The 18275-nt window shown below is 36.6% G+C and overlaps 11 protein-coding genes across 12 annotated transcripts; 3 read left to right on the top strand and 8 right to left on the bottom strand.

Annotated features, from left to right (window-relative positions):
• Positions 1 to 69: 69 nt before the first annotated feature.
• LSM04_002603 (Chaperonin Cpn60/TCP-1 family) lies at positions 70 to 1758 on the bottom strand (the record flags this gene model as incomplete). Its single annotated transcript, XM_067339037.1, has 1 exon — positions 70 to 1758. The coding sequence occupies one exon, from the start codon at positions 1756 to 1758 to the stop codon at positions 70 to 72; it is 1689 nt and encodes a 562-aa protein (XP_067187790.1).
• Positions 1759 to 2566: 808 nt separating this feature from the next.
• On the bottom strand, positions 2567 to 4015 carry LSM04_001922 (Amino acid transporter; the record flags this gene model as incomplete). Its single annotated transcript, XM_067339036.1, has 1 exon — positions 2567 to 4015. The coding sequence occupies one exon, from the start codon at positions 4013 to 4015 to the stop codon at positions 2567 to 2569; it is 1449 nt and encodes a 482-aa protein (XP_067187762.1).
• A 484-nt stretch (positions 4016 to 4499) lies between these two features.
• LSM04_000036 (Hemingway/CFAP97D1) lies at positions 4500 to 4985 on the bottom strand (the record flags this gene model as incomplete). Its single annotated transcript, XM_067339035.1, has 1 exon — positions 4500 to 4985. The coding sequence occupies one exon, from the start codon at positions 4983 to 4985 to the stop codon at positions 4500 to 4502; it is 486 nt and encodes a 161-aa protein (XP_067187683.1).
• Positions 4986 to 5761: 776 nt separating this feature from the next.
• LSM04_007403 (uncharacterized protein) lies at positions 5762 to 6850 on the bottom strand (the record flags this gene model as incomplete). Its single annotated transcript, XM_067339034.1, has 1 exon — positions 5762 to 6850. One exon carries the CDS (start codon positions 6848 to 6850, stop codon positions 5762 to 5764), a length of 1089 nt encoding a protein of 362 aa, XP_067187979.1.
• A 417-nt stretch (positions 6851 to 7267) lies between these two features.
• LSM04_007979 (uncharacterized protein) lies at positions 7268 to 10294 on the bottom strand (the record flags this gene model as incomplete). The annotated part of the gene is made up of 1 exon (XM_067339033.1): positions 7268 to 10294. One exon carries the CDS (start codon positions 10292 to 10294, stop codon positions 7268 to 7270), a length of 3027 nt encoding a protein of 1008 aa, XP_067188009.1.
• A 268-nt stretch (positions 10295 to 10562) lies between these two features.
• On the bottom strand, positions 10563 to 11735 carry LSM04_005471 (Calcineurin-like phosphoesterase domain; the record flags this gene model as incomplete). Its single annotated transcript, XM_067339031.1, has 1 exon — positions 10563 to 11735. The coding sequence occupies one exon, from the start codon at positions 11733 to 11735 to the stop codon at positions 10563 to 10565; it is 1173 nt and encodes a 390-aa protein (XP_067187901.1).
• A 311-nt stretch (positions 11736 to 12046) lies between these two features.
• Positions 12047 to 12943, bottom strand: LSM04_005326 (uncharacterized protein; the record flags this gene model as incomplete). The annotated part of the gene is made up of 1 exon (XM_067339030.1): positions 12047 to 12943. One exon carries the CDS (start codon positions 12941 to 12943, stop codon positions 12047 to 12049), a length of 897 nt encoding a protein of 298 aa, XP_067187896.1.
• A 387-nt stretch (positions 12944 to 13330) lies between these two features.
• LSM04_006859 (Phosphomannomutase) lies at positions 13331 to 14068 on the bottom strand (the record flags this gene model as incomplete). Its single annotated transcript, XM_067339029.1, has 1 exon — positions 13331 to 14068. The coding sequence occupies one exon, from the start codon at positions 14066 to 14068 to the stop codon at positions 13331 to 13333; it is 738 nt and encodes a 245-aa protein (XP_067187949.1).
• An 810-nt stretch (positions 14069 to 14878) lies between these two features.
• Positions 14879 to 15484, top strand: LSM04_008146 (uncharacterized protein; the record flags this gene model as incomplete). Its single annotated transcript, XM_067339028.1, has 1 exon — positions 14879 to 15484. One exon carries the CDS (start codon positions 14879 to 14881, stop codon positions 15482 to 15484), a length of 606 nt encoding a protein of 201 aa, XP_067188020.1.
• Positions 15485 to 15875: 391 nt separating this feature from the next.
• LSM04_008352 (uncharacterized protein) lies at positions 15876 to 17303 on the top strand (the record flags this gene model as incomplete). Of its 2 annotated transcripts, XM_067339026.1 has the most annotated exons (2): positions 15876 to 16335; positions 16402 to 17303. In XM_067339026.1, the coding sequence occupies 2 exons, from the start codon at positions 15876 to 15878 to the stop codon at positions 17301 to 17303; spliced, it is 1362 nt and encodes a 453-aa protein (XP_067188027.1). The 2 variants fall into 2 exon arrangements, with proteins under 2 accessions (XP_067188027.1, XP_067188028.1); XM_067339027.1 differs by lacking the exon at positions 16402 to 17303 and having other exon boundaries at positions 15876 to 16343.
• Positions 17304 to 17320: 17 nt separating this feature from the next.
• LSM04_002220 (uncharacterized protein) lies at positions 17321 to 18232 on the top strand (the record flags this gene model as incomplete). The annotated part of the gene is made up of 2 exons (XM_067339025.1): positions 17321 to 17473; positions 17534 to 18232. The coding sequence occupies 2 exons, from the start codon at positions 17321 to 17323 to the stop codon at positions 18230 to 18232; spliced, it is 852 nt and encodes a 283-aa protein (XP_067187775.1).
• Between the last annotated feature and the right edge of the window lie 43 nt (positions 18233 to 18275).

Genomic DNA, 18275 nt, shown 5'->3' with positions numbered 1-18275 from the left:
AGGTGAAAAGTCTGTTTTTGCTTGTAGATGGCCTTAGTGCATATATGAAAACAGTTTAAGCTGCGAACACTAGTACATACCACCCATGCCACCCATACCGCCCATTCCTCCCATACCACCGGCTGCTGGGCTTTCCTCCTTCGGGAGATCCACAACGGCGGCCTCAGCGGTCATCATCAGGCCGGCGACAGAGGCGGCGTCAGTGATCGCCACACGGACAACACGCGCAGGATCAATGATGCCGGCTTCGAACATGTTCACATAGCAGTCGCGCTGGGCGTCGTAGCCAACGGTGGCGTCACTGTTCTCCAGGATCTTCTCCACAACCACAGCTCCCTCCTTGCCCGCGTTTGACACGATCCTGTGTGCAGGGAGACGGACAGCATTGCGGATGATCTGCACACCGGTGCGCTGGTCGGCCGTGAGTGACGCGTCGGCGAGAAGAGAGTCAAGTGCACTGCTCGCACGCAGCAGCGCCGCACCGCCGCCCGGAACAATGCCTTCCTGCACCGCCGCCCGAGTCGAGCAGAGGGCGTCGGTGATGCGGTCCTTCTTCTCATTCACCTCCACTTCCGAACCACCGCCCACTCGGATCACCGCCACACCGCCGCTCAGCTTTGCCAGACGCTCCTGCAGCTTCTCGCGGTTGTAGTCGCTTTTCTCGTTCTCAATCAGTCCACGCAACAGCTCCACGCGCTCCTTCACAAGCGCCGCCTCTCCGCCACCATTCAGCAGCACCGTGTCATCCTTCGTCACCGTCGCCTTCTTCACGCTACCAAGAATGGTGGCATCGAAGTTCTCCGCATCGAGCTCCACGCCACTGCCCTCCTCGCCAACAAGCCGCGCACCAGTGAAGATGGCAATGTCCTGCAACATGGCGGCCTTATTGTCACCAAAACCAGGCGCCTTCACGCACATAATCTTAAGCTTTCCCTGCAACTTGTTGAAGATCATCGTCGTCAACGCCTCACTCTCCACGTCGTCGGCGACAATAAGCAGCGGGCGTCCGGTGCGCACCACGTGGTTCAGCGTCGGCAGAATCGTGTGGATGTTGCTGATCTTCTTCGCCGACACCAAGACAAAGGCCTCCTCTAGCTCCGCCTTCTGTGTCTTCGCGTCTGTCACGAAGTATGGGCTGAGATAACCACGGTCAATGCTCATGCCCTCCACCACCTCCAGCTCCGTCGTCATTGTCTTGCCGTCCTGCGTCGTGATCACACCATCCTTGCCGACCTTCTCCATAGCCTGTCCAATCAGCTTGCCCAGCTCCTCGTCACCGTTGGCCGAGATCGTGGCAACCTGCACGATGTTTTCTGTGTTTGCCACCTTTCGGCTCTGCTCAGCAACGCTCTTCAGGATCACCTCCACCGCACGGTCCATACCACGCTTCATGTCAATCGGGTTCGTGCCAGTGGCAATGCACTTGAGGCCCTCACTGAAGATGCTCGACACAAGCACGGCGGAGGTCGTCGTGCCATCACCAGCAAGATCGTTGGTCTTGTTGCACACCTGACGAACGAGCTGTGCACCCATGTTCTCAAATGGGTCCTTGAACTCGATTGCCTTCGCAACCGTCACACCATCCTTTGTGATCTTTGGTGCACCGAACGATTGCTCGATGATCACATTACGGCCCTTGGGACCAAGGGTCGTGGCAACGGCGTCAACAGCACGTTGTACACCGCGCTGCATCGCCTGACGGGCCTCCGTACCGAACCGGATGTCCTTGCCAGCGAAACGAGAAACAGAGCGAAACATTATCTATGTTGTAGGTGTAGTTAGTTATTTTTTTTTTTCTTTGAAACTACATTTTATGAAAACTAAATAGTGTGTACAAAGAGAATATTCTGTTTATTTCGTATTATTATGCTGAAGAATCATCGTATGTTCATAATTATTAGTTGTTGTTTTTTTTTTTTTCTTTTTTTTACTTCTATGTTTATATTTCAAAACGCTTCTTTTCATTCTGCTGATCAAAGATTGATTCTATTGTTTTGTTTTGCATTTTAGATTGGATTACAAAAGAACTACATTGTTCCCATATTGGAGTAAGTTTCGTCAATTTTGTGGTGACCCAGAATCTTTGTATGGGTAGAAAGGATATCGAAAAAGCTTAAGTAGTTGGAATACGTCGAAGCAATAAATTCGAATAAAATAGAATTAACCATTTTGATCATATGCTTACAATATTTGATTGTGCTTTCTAATAAGCTCTCAGTAAGAGTTGATGTTTTTTTTTTGTTTTTTTTTTTATTTGATAACTCGTTTAATGATTTTATTATAATGCCTGTTTCGGGCAAAAATAGGATGATTTTTTTAGGTAAAAAAAACAGAATAAAAGGAATACTTGTCACATTAAAATACATTTATGTATTTGTAGTATATGTGTGTACCGCTTCCAGGTAAAAAATTACTATGGTCATCTCTCTTTTTTTCCTTTCTCAGATTGATTTATTAAAGTATTTTCTCAATTTTCTATGCATCTTTTTAGTTCCTTGTAATGAAACAAATGTCTCTTTTGTATCATGTTTTTTTTTTTCGTTATTCTTGTAGATCTCTTCAGCCTTTACCAAAAGGTTGAATAAATCGTTGCACCGGTACCAAAGACAACGCTTACCACACCCAGTAAAAGCGATAAATAGGTCATTATATAATGAAACCAACCAACCTTTGCCAATGTCCACCCGCCCGAGTACATGTAAAATAATGCTGGATAAATGAAACCAATAAACCCGCCACAAACAGCACCTGCAAGTCCCAATGCTGTGCTAATTCTTGGAATAAAGATACCGCACACTAATATTATGACAGAGATTATAGTTACTGTAATAATGTGTTTCCAGTATGGTAGGTGTTCAATATCCCATCCAATGACGTAATATACTGTATTCCGGCAAGGAATCATGTTTAATGCATATGATACACATAATTTAATAATAAGTCCAATATATGCTACCATCATCATTGGTTCTTCAATAGGATCGAACATATAAAGTATAGACTCTTCAATATCATTTCCAAATTCCATGTAACCAAAGACACCAGCTAGAAGGTATAATAAGGAACAAAAAGTCATACTGATGGTAGTGGCGATTACGAGTTGTTTCACACTTGGAACATTCATTTCAAAGTATACCTGGTACGCAACAGCATGACATAGATAAGAAAAAACGTAAACACCAAGACCTTCTAAAGCTAAATTCCCCTTTTCCACAAGTGCAATCTCTGAACGCCGGGGGACTCCTCTTTGGCATGAATGAATCACAACTGTAATTGCAAAATAAATCACAAAACCCACCCCAATCGCAGAAAAGTACCTCAATGAATTAACTTTTTTAGGGATTACTAATGGAAGCATTCCGATAAACCAAACACCACATGTAGCAATTCTAATTCCCTTTTTAGTCTTAAAAAAATGTGGTACTATTGAAGATTGTTTCATAACTGGTGTAATTAAACTTTCGGTAGCTATAACATAAGCTACAGCTGCACCAAAACAACTCACTCCCATGACAAGAGCCATTAAGTAATCAGCACCGCGACCTAAAACTCCTCGTGACATTTGTTCAAATGCTCTGTATCCTGTTTTTTTCATCACATAACCAATTAATGTAACAGTATATACTGTAAATACCGTCATGAGAGTAAGATATATGGTTCCCATTATTATACCAGTAGCGCGAAAAGCCCACGGTAATGTAACTATCCCAGCTCCCAACGAAGCGGAAGCAAGATTAAAACTATTGGAAAGAAGTCCACCATGAGGTATAATTGTGTGCATAATGAGGAGAAAAAATCCAAAAATACTTTTTTGTCGTCTATGGCAGTGTTGATTTTGACGATTTTGACTATCCTCTTTCAATTGTGGTAGTTGATCAAAGGATATGGCACCTGGGGTATTTTTCCCCACTCTACCCAAAGTACTATTATTTGTTCCTGCTGTACCATTACCATTACTTCCTTCAAGTTCGCCAACAACGCACTCTATGTTTTCTTCAGGTATATCCTGTTGCATATTTTGTTTTTTTGTCTTCTTTTCTGTATACTGTTTCCTTACTTTTCACCTTCACCTTTCTCCTTCTGCAGCTTCTGGTAGAAGTAACGAGCGCGGGTTCGCCTCTATGTATATGAAAGTAAGCATTGAAGAAAAAAAGGAAAAAAAAAGAAATAAGTAGGTGAAATTTCATTTTTTCTTTTCTTTGCTTTAAGTAAATGCAATAATATTACTGATATATTTCCTCTTCTTTTTTTTCCATCTGGTCATTTTTTATTTTTGTATACGGGTGTGTCTTTATTTTTGTTTTGTTTTTGGTTTTATGCAGTGCAACTAAGAAAAAAAAATCTTTTTTAATTACCACAATACAGAGAAAAAAAAACGTGATAATCATCTAGTTTATACATGTACATATTGCCACTAAAGCATGAAAAAACAAACCTACAAATAAGCACAGACACAAAATGTCAAAAAGTGAGAAAAAAGTAAAACATCACCAAATACATCACTCATCATAGTTTGTCTGGTAATCTGAAGGTTCATATGTATACCGAGTTAAACGTGCCACATACTCTTCATTAACTTCTCTATCCGCCTCCCACTTTTCGACAGAATAGACTGATTTTGTCTCTTGTAAACGCCTTAGCATCTTCCGATTTTCTTCAGCAATGCGTTGACGCTCTCTTGCGCGGCGACGTTCGGCATCACGAGCGGCATTAGTACTACGCCACGGCTCTTTATTATCAATTCCACCACCTCTTTCCATAATAACGGCCATATTAGCAACCAACCGTCTGTTTTCTCCTTCTATTCGTTTACGACGTTCCTCTTCCATTAGGGCTCTTTTATTGCTTAGACTCTGTGTGCATGGTGGTTTATTGTCAATACATGCCTTCTGCTCTTGTACACGTTTACGGTGCTGTTGGTACTCTCTCTCACGCTGCTGCTCCAGCCACAATGTACTGGCCGTCGGCTTTGGACGAACAGGCATCACTTTATATGCAACTGGATTTTTTGCCTTGGCTCTTCTTTTTCTTTCTTTTTTTTTTTTTTGCTAGCTTACTTTCACTTTGCCTTGAAGTAGTGTTACGTTGGTCCTCGATCTGCCTCCGTAGCTTTACTTCTAGAACTGACGAAAACAAAACGAGAAAATAATAATAATAATAATAATAATAAAACAGATTAGAGCGGGAAAAAATAAGACAAGATAAAGTGAAAATAGGGCAGTTCTCAGATATTATTTTTTTCCATTTAATTATATAAATGAAAAAGAATCGCACACCATATATTTTACCTCATTCAAAAAAAAAAATCTTCAAACATCGGTAACTGGCCGTCTTCCTCGTTAAGACGGTGTCATAGAGCCACCGCTACTGAAAGGCAGAACAAAAAAGAAAGAGACTAAAAAAAAACTAGAGGACAGCGACAAATACAATGCCACTGCAAAAATAAAGCCACGAGAAGGGAGAGGGAGAGGGGCGAAGACAAAGTAAAAAAAAAACAATAGACTCACATGCAGAAATAAGCAAGCTCCAAATTCAAATAGCCTAGAGGTTACGGTTTACGAATAATATACCCACACCAAGAACGAAAAAAAAAACCCCGTGAAGCGGTCTCTCAAAGCGGACATATTTTCGTTCTTTCTTTTTTTCGGGTAATTCAAGTAGAGAGTCGAGGAGAAAGAAAAAAGAACACAAGGGTAAATAACTCCCTTTCTTCGCAAAACCTTTTTTTCGGTGTGTTTTGCACTGTACATGTTTTAAATCTTTAAAGTTGCGCCTGATAGCTATCTATTAGATTTTGGCGATCATTTGGTGAGAGGAGCGTATAACCCTGTAAAAGAACTGTCAACGGTACAAGTACAAATCCCGTTGGATCAGCTCTATTTTTATCCACAGGTTCAAGAGATCTATCCTTAACAACATAAAAATTGGGTTGACACACCATCTGCACAAAGAGACGAACCTGTTGTATTAGAGCTTCAGAAGCTTCTGTGGTTCGTTGTGCATCTGTGAGTTCATTTTTAACTTTTTGTAGTCGTGCTTGTGTACGCATCAACTCTGATTCCAATGTATGTATATTATTTAAAAATCGAGCCTCATTATTCTTTTTTTCTTCACACAGCCTTTTTTCAGATTCTTCTAAAACTAGTTTTGAATTATTAAGGGTATCAACCTGCTGTCTAAGCGTTTTATTTTCTTCACGTAGATTATAAATTTCGTTTTGCATCGTATTTTGGAATTCTTTCTGAGTTTGTTGTTGCTTTATTATTTGAAGAGCATTATCACGTTCTACCGTTACCTTCTCAAGTAGGTTTATGAAATGTGTCTTCTGTTCTTGCATGCATGTACGTTCCATTTGTATCCTGTTGAGTAGACCATCACCGACAATAACACGTCGGTCGACCTCCTCTTCCAATTTTAATCGTACTACAGACAATCTGCGCCGCACTTTTTGCTCCTCCCGTGTTTTCTGCCGCAGTTTTTCTAGTGTTCGCTCTAACTCCGCCGTTACTTGCATTAGTTTCTTTCGATCTGCACTATCTATACCAGGTGTAGTAGCTGCGCTCGCTGTTGTTGGTGTTGGAGTTGTTCCTGTTGCGGGAGAAACAGCCTCATTATCGCGTGTTCTCTGTCGTTTGCCCTCACAGCTGTTCACCACCCGTTCCTCGCCCGTCCGTGAGCCCTCAACGAGGGCGGTGAAGGGAATACTATTGGTCCGGCCGTTGGGGGAGCCGAAGGTGATGACGGAGTGTTGTAAAATGGCCTGCGGGTGGCCTCGGCTATTCACCTGCACACCCCCGCCCCGCATAGCGCAGCTGAGGGGAGGCATAAAGGATGAAATTGCGTGGCTCATTTGATAGTTACTACAAAATATTAATAATAATAATAATAATAATAATAATAATAATAATAATAATAATAATAATAATAATAATAATACAGAGAAAACAAAAAAGAAAAAAAATAATTTGTAATATTCAAAATGATAACTAGAGAAAGAAGTTCAAAATAAAATTTAAAAAATTTGTATAGAGGGGAAAGGGAAGAGTAAACACCATCCATATCGACATTTTATGATATCCTCCTTTAACCGATTCTTTTTTTTCTGCGTGTGTGGGTGGATGTGTATCTTGAATCGTATTAATCGCCAAAAGTTAATACAATTTAATCAGGGAAATAATAAAACAACAACAAAAAAAAACAGCAATAACTGTACACACTGTGTTCATATGGCATCTAGAGTTTTCCTTTTTTGTTGCTATTTCTTGGCTCATGCCGTGCCAAAAAGAAGAGATAACTCCTTTATCTCAGCATTCGTAAACAAAGGGGCAGCGGCAGGTCCATAATGTGATACCAATGGGGAAACTTTTTGTAGTATAGCTTCTACATCTGGTCCTATTTTCCCAACAGCAATACCAAAACCTTTTCCATCCTCATTATCCATACCCTCGTCAGTCGTACTCTCTTCGTCCCTTTCGTTGTTATTATCATCATCATCATTACTTGCCCAATCAAGATCATCTTCACTCTCCTCTTCTTCTTCTTCACTCATACTACACTGACTTATGAGATTTAGTACGCCTTTACCACAAGCAATAAACAATGCAATATCTAAGGGTAGCATTTCCTTCTTGTTCTTTCCTTTACTCCATGGAAGCATTGCTCCAGAGAGTCGCTCATCAGGGGGCCATTGCCCTAGTAAATCTAATAATGCATCACATGATCGAAGAATGTCTGTTTTCCCCAAAAACACGCCCACCTTTGGAAGCCATACAGAGAACATACCGATAAGAAGTCCAGAAGATAAGAGAAGATTAATAAATGCATGCATATGTTGTTTTAATAGTACTGCAAGAGGTGAAATTAATTCTTGTGCTACAGTTTCAGTTCTAACAGTCATAAGACGAGTTACTATTGCTATAACAATAGAAGATATTTCATCATCACGAAACCCATTTGTGCTTTCTACAATAGCAACCAAAAGTTTTCCACTATTCATCAGTGTAACTTCATTTTTATCCCTCTGTAACATATTAATAACTATTGTAACAAGAAGAACAGATAACGGATATACCTGAGATTCGTTACCATTTATTAAAGTAGTGGATTCAGGTGGTAAAATTCCACAAAATGAATCATTCACCCTTAAGGATGAAATTATATTTATTAAACTAGATGAAACACAAACATTCACTGATCCTAATTGTGGACATCGTTGAAGTGATGCAGTTAGACAATTTGAGGCGGAAACTACAATAGATGACTCTTCAGATGTTAATAATAATTCACACAAAGAACCAATAAGAAAATTTGCTGTCTTTAGTGCAACATTATCAGAACCTTTTTTAAATACGCATGCCAATATTTGAAGGACAAGTGGTAAAGCAAAATGTTCCTCCATACTACAATTTCCATTTAATATATTAGTTATCCAAGAAAGTTGAGTAAAAAAAGATTCATCTCCATTAAATTCAATTATCAATTCATTAAATAATGATACAACCAATTCTCCTATATTTGGATCATTGATATGTTTGATCCAACATTTAAATAAAACAGAATGAGATTCTGTGGAAGATATACCTTTTGTTTGTAAATGACATTTAGATATCCATTCCGTATAAACCTCTATAGATATGTATAGCATATCATCTACTGTATCATCTTTTAGCATGAGAGAAAAAAGTGCATCTTCACCTTGTGCAAATAATGATAATGCATCATTTAAATTAACTAATGGTAAAAGACGATGAAGAAGTTTGCATGCAGCAGCTCCAAGTAAAGGAACATCACTTTTAAGAGAAATTACCGCTTTTGGAAGAAGTAAGGAACAAGATGATTCTACATTTACCCCTTCTCGTTTCTTTAAAACCAATAAAATCCCTAGTACTGATAATGCCCGAGTAGCCAAAACTGCAGGACCTACGAGATCCTGCTTGAGTAATATTTGTAAAAGTTGATTATGACAATTTACACCTGCACTTAACATTTCCTGTGGACATCGACGTAAGAGAACTTCTAGTACGAACAAAATAGATTCTCTCGTTTTCCATAATTGACCAATAGAATCAAGAGAATTCACAAGAAATTCCATAATTTTACCTCCAAAAATAGGTGTACATAGTCTACAAACATCTGCAGCTGATGTCCGTACATTCCATAAACCATCATCCTCATTTTCTTCTTCTTGTCGCAAAAACGAATTAGTTTCATTAAGCCATTCCTCCACATCTACATCACGAAGTTTTGTATGCATTAAAATAAGATTTAAAAATTTATCCGGGTCAAAATTAATAATAGTTTCAAAAATATTTTGTAAAGACTTAATACGTGCAACTTCTCCTAATAAATTCCACCGTTTTGTCATAACTTGTTGAATAATAATACTTTCAACATCATTATTTTCCACAAATTCAAAGTAAACAGTATCATCCATTACAATAGAATTTATTATTTTTTCAACAACATTAACATTAATTTCTTTTCTTGTCCATTTAGCTGCATGTATCATATCTTCAAAAAATGATAAAATCTCTAAAATAACTTTATTACGAAATATATTTTTTTCTTCTCCACTTAAGGGCAAACAAGGGAGCTGTACAATATCTAACAATATGGGGAAAAAATTATTCCATGTTCCCTTTACAAAATCCAAAAGATTTTTTTTTCGCATTGATAATACAGATAAAAATATATCCCTTACCAAAAAAACAACAATAAAACTCGCTTCTTTTTGATTTCCGTTAACGAGAATATGAAGTAACGATGGAGTAAGAAAAACTAAATTTTCAAAAAGTAAGGTTGAGCTTGTAGTAATACGGCTTCGTAGTTCAGATACCAAAAGGAGAGAATTAATTATGTGAACAGCTGAGCTTGGTAGAGTAAAAGAATCCGTAATAAATTTAACAAATAAATTAAGGTAGACCGGGTTATTAGCATTTGTTGTAATATTTGATTCTAATCTTACAGCTATAATACTTACAATTGCAGCAGATAGATTTACAACATGACGATCTAATTCCCAGGGTAAGATATTTAAAAGAATATTCATTATACTCATAGACTCTTCCAATGTACACTTAGAAATTTTTTGTTTTAAAATAGTTAACGCCATAAGACGTTGCGATCCTGAAATACCCTGAGAATTTAACTGTGCGTAGCGAGTGAGAGATGTTAAAAAACCATGAGTTTCCACAAGTTCATTTATCCTTTCTTCTGCTAGATTCCTTACCGATTTATCACTACTCAGAGCATCCTGAAGTATTCTAGTCAAATCCTCAATTTCATTCGCTGACATTCAAGTCACAACCAAAAAAAAAAAACAACTACGGCCTTGAGTAAATACTAAGAGAGTAACAAAACACCAAAAACAAAAACAGAAAAGAAAAAAGAACAGAAGCGATATTACAGAAGTAACCCATATAGTTTTATCAAAATTTATTTTAAAAAAATTAAGGTATCTTCATATATATATATATATATATATATATATATGAAGAATACAAAAAAAGAAAAAAAAAGAAAACACTTCTAATACGAAATATTACAATACTGATAATTTATCGCTAACTCGTTAGATTCAATACTACAGTGATAAAATTTTGAAGATTATCCACCAAAAACGGGAACGACCATTGAAATCCGTTAATGTGTTTTGCAAGGATATAGGGATGAGGTGAAGAAAAAAACTGCTTAATACCCATGTTTTCTCCTTCAAGATAAAGAATTGCACCCTTATTATCAAGGGAATCACAGTAGTTGGGAGCCGAAAAAACTGATACCATACAAGGAAAGTTAGAAGCATTATTAAAACGATAAAGTTTATAACCCTCGTCTTGAACCTCATGACTTCTTATGATACAAAGAAGTTTATTAGCCATAAGAAAATGCTTAACACAAAGATAGTTAAACAAATAACCACAACCTCTATCTTCATTAAGAAGAAAAGCTGGTTTTGTTCCATATGGACCATTACCAGGAGTATAATAATCACCTTTTGTACCACCACTAATAGGTGATGGATTTTCTACATCCCAAAAAGGATCTGACCAAAGTAGGTCACACATTGCCCCTCGAGAAGGAGGTTCTCTAAAACGATGAATTAATGAAATATGATTTACTCTACTAACATCAGGTGAAAGACCACCATGTACACAAAAAAATTGTTTATTTACAATAGCAGCAAGAGGCAGACAATCAAAGGCTTCCATAATCGCCTGATACACTTGATCATCATATTTTTGCAAACATTCTTCTTGAAAATCAAAAAAATGAGTCATGAAACGAGATTCATGATTTCCACGAAGTAAAAAAACAGAATTTGAGAAATTAAGTTTAGCAGCAAGTAAAAGTAAAATACACTCACAACTAAAAAAACTTCGATCAGCATAATTTCCAAGAAAAAGATATTTTTTTGAATTACTAAACATTCCACCAATACAAAGAATCTTAGCTAAATCATACAATTGTCCACGAATATCTCCCACAACCATAATTGAAGTATCATCAAGTGTTAATAAATTTGGTTCCGCTCTTAAAACTCCTGAAGCATTTTGTACAATACTCAAAGCATCATGTTTCCCCAATCTTCCTTGACGAAGGAAATGAAGAAGCATCATTTTAAGATTAATCTTTCCTTTTCTATCTATTAAAATTTCACGTTTTGCTACATCCCAAAGGGGTGGAGGAACACCCGTTTTCCCTCTATCTCCTCCGAGTGATGCATAAGTAGATAACATGATAATGATGCACTAAACTATCTATCAAGAAAAAAAAAAGAAAAATATATACTGGTAACTAAACATGATAATAATAATAATAATAATAATAATAATAATAATAATAATAATAATAATAATAATAATAATAATAATAATAATAATAATAATAATAATAATAATAATAATAACAAAAGCATAAAACATTATAAAAGCAAAGAAAAAGAAAAAGAAGATACAAAAAAAAATTCACATAATAAATTATAAGAATTGCAGAGACACACACATATATATACATGTATACAAAAAGAAAACGAAAAAAAAAACTTAGGTTAAACGAATTTCAACGACATTTCTTTTATGTATTTTACCACTTCAGAACTCATATCTATATTTTCCGATAATTCTCGAAAGGTAATTGATATACGACGATTTTTTATATTATTCAAACGAATTCCATGCATCCAGTTGTAACGACTTTTATCAGAAAGCAAAAAAAAAGCTCCTCGTACTAGATAAAGATCAACTGCTTTTTCTTCACTATTAACAAAAGTCATAACGGTATCTTCTAGCATATTTAAACCAGCTACACGATTACCCCATAACCAAGTATCATCAACGTGAGGATCTATACTACTACTACGTTCACATGTATACTCTAAAACAGAAGCCTCTACAATACAATATTCTTTTTTCGTCTCTCGTTTAACCAAAAAAGAAACTTTTTCTAAAATTTTCTGTAATTGTTTCGGCATTCCTGGTAAATCAGAAGGTTTAAGTTTTTGTTTTTTAAAATTTGCTTTTGGTCCAAAATCTTGCTTTCTCCTTCCACTCTGAGAAAGTTTCCAGGGAGGAAAAGGAGATGGGTTATCGAAAAAATCTATCAATTCTTTTTCCTCTGAAACTGATACAGCATCTGCAACTACAAACAATCCCTCAAGTTTAATATCAGAAACAGGCACAAGTGCTATATGGTCTTCACAATTTTTCAAAACGTCATTAATAATCGGAAAAGCGGAATTGCAATTAGGGCAAAGCGAATATTGACTTGGTCCTACTACAGCAAAGGAGCAAGAAGAAGTTCTCTCCACTCCATATTGTTTAGAAATGGCGTCAACAGATTTGGTAAGTGTGGCATTTTGTTGAATAACTGCCTGGACCCGATCAGAATCAATACAATATTTACAAAAACGTATTCCAGAGCAACGACAACTTTCCTGTTCACCCATAAATACCAAAAGCCCAGAGGCGAGTTACCTTTTCTTTTTTTCTTCTTTGGTTTAATAATACAAAAAGAAGAAAAAAAAAGAAGAACCTATGGAAAACCATCAAAGGAAAAAACAAACAAACCACCAAAAGCCTTTATTGGAAAGAAAGAAAAAATACATAGTTCTAGTCAAAGACTCTACACAATGCACATGCCAGATAAGACAAACGAAAAAAAAAAACAATAAAAAAACCCCTACACAAACAAAAAAAAAAGAAAAAAAAAAGAACGTCTATTCACCAACGTTGATGCGCACAATTTCGATGCATGCTACTTGAGTCTTTGGGTGTTAGTTCGCTCATATTTTCATCTGACACCAAAGAAAGTGGAAATTATCTTTTGTAATAAACTACTTAGAGGAAATAAGCTTCTCCACCTCAGCAATGGTATCTTTGTACGATTTCACAGCATGTCCAATAGATCTTTTATCATTATAGATCTCGTAATCATTACCTCCTTCATGTGTTCGATCACCAAAAAAATGAATTTCATCAAATTCACCTTCAACAAAACGAAGACAGTATGTCTTATCCCATCCTTCTGGGAAAACATCAAAACTTATTTGACCTCCAATAGAGTACTTTAAACCATAATCAGGAAAAGTTTTTTTGAGTTCCTCAATAAGTTTTGCACGAATTTGATGTTCTTTGTCATATACTTCAAACTCATCTCGCTCAGCTTGTGAACAATTTCTACCAATGGGAGATATATTAATCATTCCGTTACGAAATTCAACAAAAGTTCCTCTTTGTACAGGAATATCCAAATCTGCAATAAGATGAAGGGCCTTCTTTACAAATTTCTTAACCTTTTCATTTCCAAGGAAATTAAGAAGACTTTGACGATGTATTTCAACTCCATTTTTAAATCCCAAAAGACCATTTTCACTGAAAACATAATCAAACTGATTAAAAATATCTTCTCCAAGTTGTTCAACTTGCTTAGAAAGATCAGAACCACCTACAGTTCCAACTGCAAATCCCGCTTCTCTCGCACGAGAAATTACCTGCTTCACACCATCGGTTGCTGAACGCCTAGGCTCCGTCAGCGTCCCGTCCACATCAAACAATAATAAAACCTTCTTCATTTTTATCTCTACCCCCCACAGCAAGAGAGTAAAGAAAAGGAAAAAAAAGACAAGCAACCTTAATAATAATAATAATAATAATAATAATAATAATAATAATAATAATAATAATAATAATAATAATAATAATAATAATAATAATAATAATAATAATAATAATTACACCTTATCTGATGGATGCTGCAAGAAAAAAAAATGAATATCAAAGAATTATACTGCATACAAAACAACCATGAAAATAAAAAAATTCTTTTAAAAAATATAGAATTCAACGCCACACACACAAATTACACGAGAAGAATAAATCACCTAAACGGCGCACTTGCGTTGAAAAAAAAATCAACGAGAAAACCCTCGCAAGGAAACACCCCGAATAAATTTTCCGAAACGCCACCCCATGACAAGAAAAGGGAATCCGCTAATAAAAACAACTCCTGCCCAACCGCCGCCACCAACAACAGCAACGAAGGCCCCGACTATTCCAGCAACCCGCCGCCGCTATCCGCCACCGGCCCGCCCGGACCTCTCGGCCAAAGCCGGGCCCGGGAGCGAAAAAAAAAACCCAGAGGGAAGCGAAACCGGCTTCCCGAGGAGGCCCAACTCAGGTGGAATAGAACGCGGCCATCCTTCCGCAAGGTTTTCTTTTTCCCCTTTCTTGCTCCGAAAGCCTGTTGGGTTCTCGCCCCCGCCGCCGGATTTGGGGTAAGGCCTTGTTCATTCGTGTTTTTTTCAAAATTGTTTTTCTATTCTTTTTTGTGCCCCCCTTTTCTCTGAGAAAAAGTCCCCTTGTCAGAAAAAAAAAGAAAAAGGATGCGGCGCGCAGTACCAATTATCCCCGCCACCCTTCGCACGCCAAATGTGAAACGAAACCAAGGTGATAAACGAGAAGATGCCAACGAGGAATTGCGTCTCCTGGATCCTCTTGCTAGGGAAAAAGAAGTAGATCCTTTTCGTTTGGGATATAATATGGGGATGCAAAGCGTTCACTTAGAAGCTATTAGAATGAAACTTACGGATCATTTGGAGCTTTTTAAATCTCATTTTCATGCATTATCAGACATGCTAAAGTCAAATCATGATCAAGTAAAGCAATATCAAATACAAAATAGTAATATCATTGGTCACGAAGTCAAGGAATTGAATAATCATTTTCTAGCGCAACTTTCAGCTTTAGAACAGCACGTATATAACTTAGAAAAATCTTTAAAAGGTATTGTTGATGACCGAGTTACTGAACTTCAAAAACACATTGATGACTCCTTTGAAAATCTGAAGGATACTGTCAAACTTTGTTTCGCCGTTCTTTTATTTTTTAATTTATGGATGTTCTATACAATATCACAGAATCATCGTCAACAAATGAATGCTCGAACTTCACATACAATTTCAGAACTTTCGTCACGAATGCAAAAATGAAGGAAGATACCAGTTTACAAATCAAAATTAATCCTTTTACTTCTATTTGAAGATATGAAGCATCTATGTGTTGTCTCTTTTTTTCTTTTGCAGTTTTTCTTTCTTATTTCTATTTTCTCTTTCCTTGTAGTACTGTCTCTTATCTTTGCAAGCGCAAAAGTTCATACATGCCTTTAATATGTATCCCTTGAGAATAGAAACTTCACGGTAGTTCTGATTTGCCCTATGTATATTATACATGTGGCTTTCTCTGTGTGTATGTATGTGTATATGTGTGTGTGTGTGCTTTGTACATCACTCTGTGGGTTAGTTTCTTTTTTCTTTTCTTTTTCCTTTATTGTCTTTATATTCTTTGCTTTTATGGGTTGATGTTTATTGAGTTGCTAGATGGATGAGCATGGCAATAGCTTTATATACCCAGCAAGATGCCTTGGGGATACCAGAAATTGTTTGTATGTGCGTATTAGATGATAATACCGTTTTGGTGGGTTGTGTAGGAACAACTGACTTGTTCCAGTTAACTGTTGACGATGATGCAGTAATAATAACGCATATATATTCATTAGAACTTCAGGAAACGATACGCAAAGCAAGATATATATCGTTAACTAATAGTATATTTCTTTTAAGTGGAATGACTCTGTGTTCAGGTACCCTAGTAACATCTTCAACTAACTCTACTTGTAAAGTATATCCGTTAATAGGAAATGATGTCAAGGATTTTGAGCTTGCCGTTATAGAGGAAGATATTATTCTCTCTGCTTTGATAGGATTTGATATATCAATTTTCCTTTCTACAAAGGACAATGCATTTCCGCTAAAACGTTTTTACGTGGGAAATATTTGCATGTGTAATTGAGTGACCCCTGACTGTCTATGTTGCTCTGGATTTGGGGAACTGTACTTTTATGGTATAGATGGTACACAGGTACTTTCTCTTGGATATCCTGCATCAGAAGCTATATATGCAACTCCTTTACTTCATTACTTTGATAATGATGCGTTGACACATGAAAATACCAAGAAACGATACTTTATTGTTCTATTTAACGGAAGTAAAGGATATTTTTCACATCAGCTTGTTGTATTCTCTCAAAAGGGAAATCTGGTTACTGAGATAGAAAGATTTCCTATTTTTGCTGTATCACGTCCAACATGTATCTTTTCTATTGGTCCATGGGTTTCTGTGGGAGGATCATTTGGATTAGAGTTTTATGATTACAGAAGGGGGACGCACGCACAATCTTCTCTAGAAAATGTATCGGTGATCCATTATTCTTTCTCAAATGTTTGTATAGATACCACTATAGTTCCTAATGACACACTCTATTCAAGAGCTCACTATGGAGTTGCTATTTCAAACAAATCTATTTATGCATTGTTTTTTAAATCAATCATAGATGTTGCTGAAGAATTAAGCTTTAAAGCTACCTTTTATTCAGCATTACTAAAAACTCTGTTAGTCTTTGCTTCTTCTGTTCGGGCCAAACGAACTATGTATTCCACTAAAATCGATGGTACTATGTCTAGTTGTAATATATTGTTTTCAGAATATGGTTCAACTCTTTCTAAGTTTCGTGTTCATCAAATTGGATTTCCTCGTCGAAGATCAGTTTCTTTAGGAGCTAGGAAGCAGCTAGATATCTGTGCAATATGTGGTATAAAAAGTTCCTTTACATCATCTCTTTCAGAATGTGTAATATGTCAATCAATTGTATGTCGAAAATGTTTTTTTATTCGTAATATACAACTATATGGTTATAATGATTGTCATAAAGGTATTGTATCTTGTCAATGTGATGGGGGAGATGTGATTTAAACTTGTATCGACTATTTATGGCACGTCGTTTTACACAACTACTTAATTTTATGGTACAATACCCAGAAAGATGTTATCAATTTTCTATAAAAGGGGTTATTCCTCCTATTTTAGAACAATGTTTTGGAGAACAAAAGTATGAACTTTGCGCTGAACTGCTTGAAAAATATGTAGCAAAATATACTGTATTATGGGAGCAGTGGCTTGTTCGTTTCACATTATAAAAGGAGGTACGTTGTTTAGTTCGTGTTCATAATCCAGATGATTCGAATGAAAATTCTAATACTGCATTATTACTTCATCTTGTTAACTATGATGCAAAGACTTTGTATTTACTGTTACAAAAATGGTCTAATAAAGCGTATAATGATGAAATGGTTCTGCATGGTATTATGTCATGTCTCGCTTTCAAAAAGGAAAAGGTTCGTATGTTACAAGAATCGTGTCAAGAGGGTCCTTTGACTTTGTCAGAACTTCAGAATGCTATAGGACATCTTTACTTTGATAATCAAGTAGATACTCTTCTTAGAGCATATCTTTATATTTGTTTTCAGAATAAAAGATATATGAATGGAGCAAAGTGTTATATGGAGTATTTTATACCGATGCTTCCTTTTTTAAAAGATGAACGTACTAGAACTTATGAAGTATTTGAAGGTGAAAATTTGTATGTGCAACCAACACACAAATATCCTCCTCCAGGTCTTATTGATTTTTGGGACCTAATAACAAGTCATGGTATCCTTGAGAGTTTTATTCGCTTCAAAGGCTCTACTGGAACTACAGTTTTTTTAACACCTTTACTTATTCATTATCGTAAAGAATTTGGTCGATATTTAGTGGATTCACTTCATTCAGATTTAGTTGAAAAAATACTCCCATCTGTCGTTTGTGATTTACGAGAGGGTCAACCTGCTCAACTTTTATAAGTATTAGACGCTTTAACTAGTGTTTCACCATTAACAACATCTT

This window comes from Trypanosoma melophagium, assembly GCF_022059095.1.
Source record: "Trypanosoma melophagium isolate St. Kilda chromosome Unknown ctg4segment1, whole genome shotgun sequence".
NCBI classification, from domain to species: domain Eukaryota; phylum Euglenozoa; class Kinetoplastea; order Trypanosomatida; family Trypanosomatidae; genus Trypanosoma; species Trypanosoma melophagium.
This window is presented reverse-complemented; position numbering and strand designations above follow the sequence as displayed.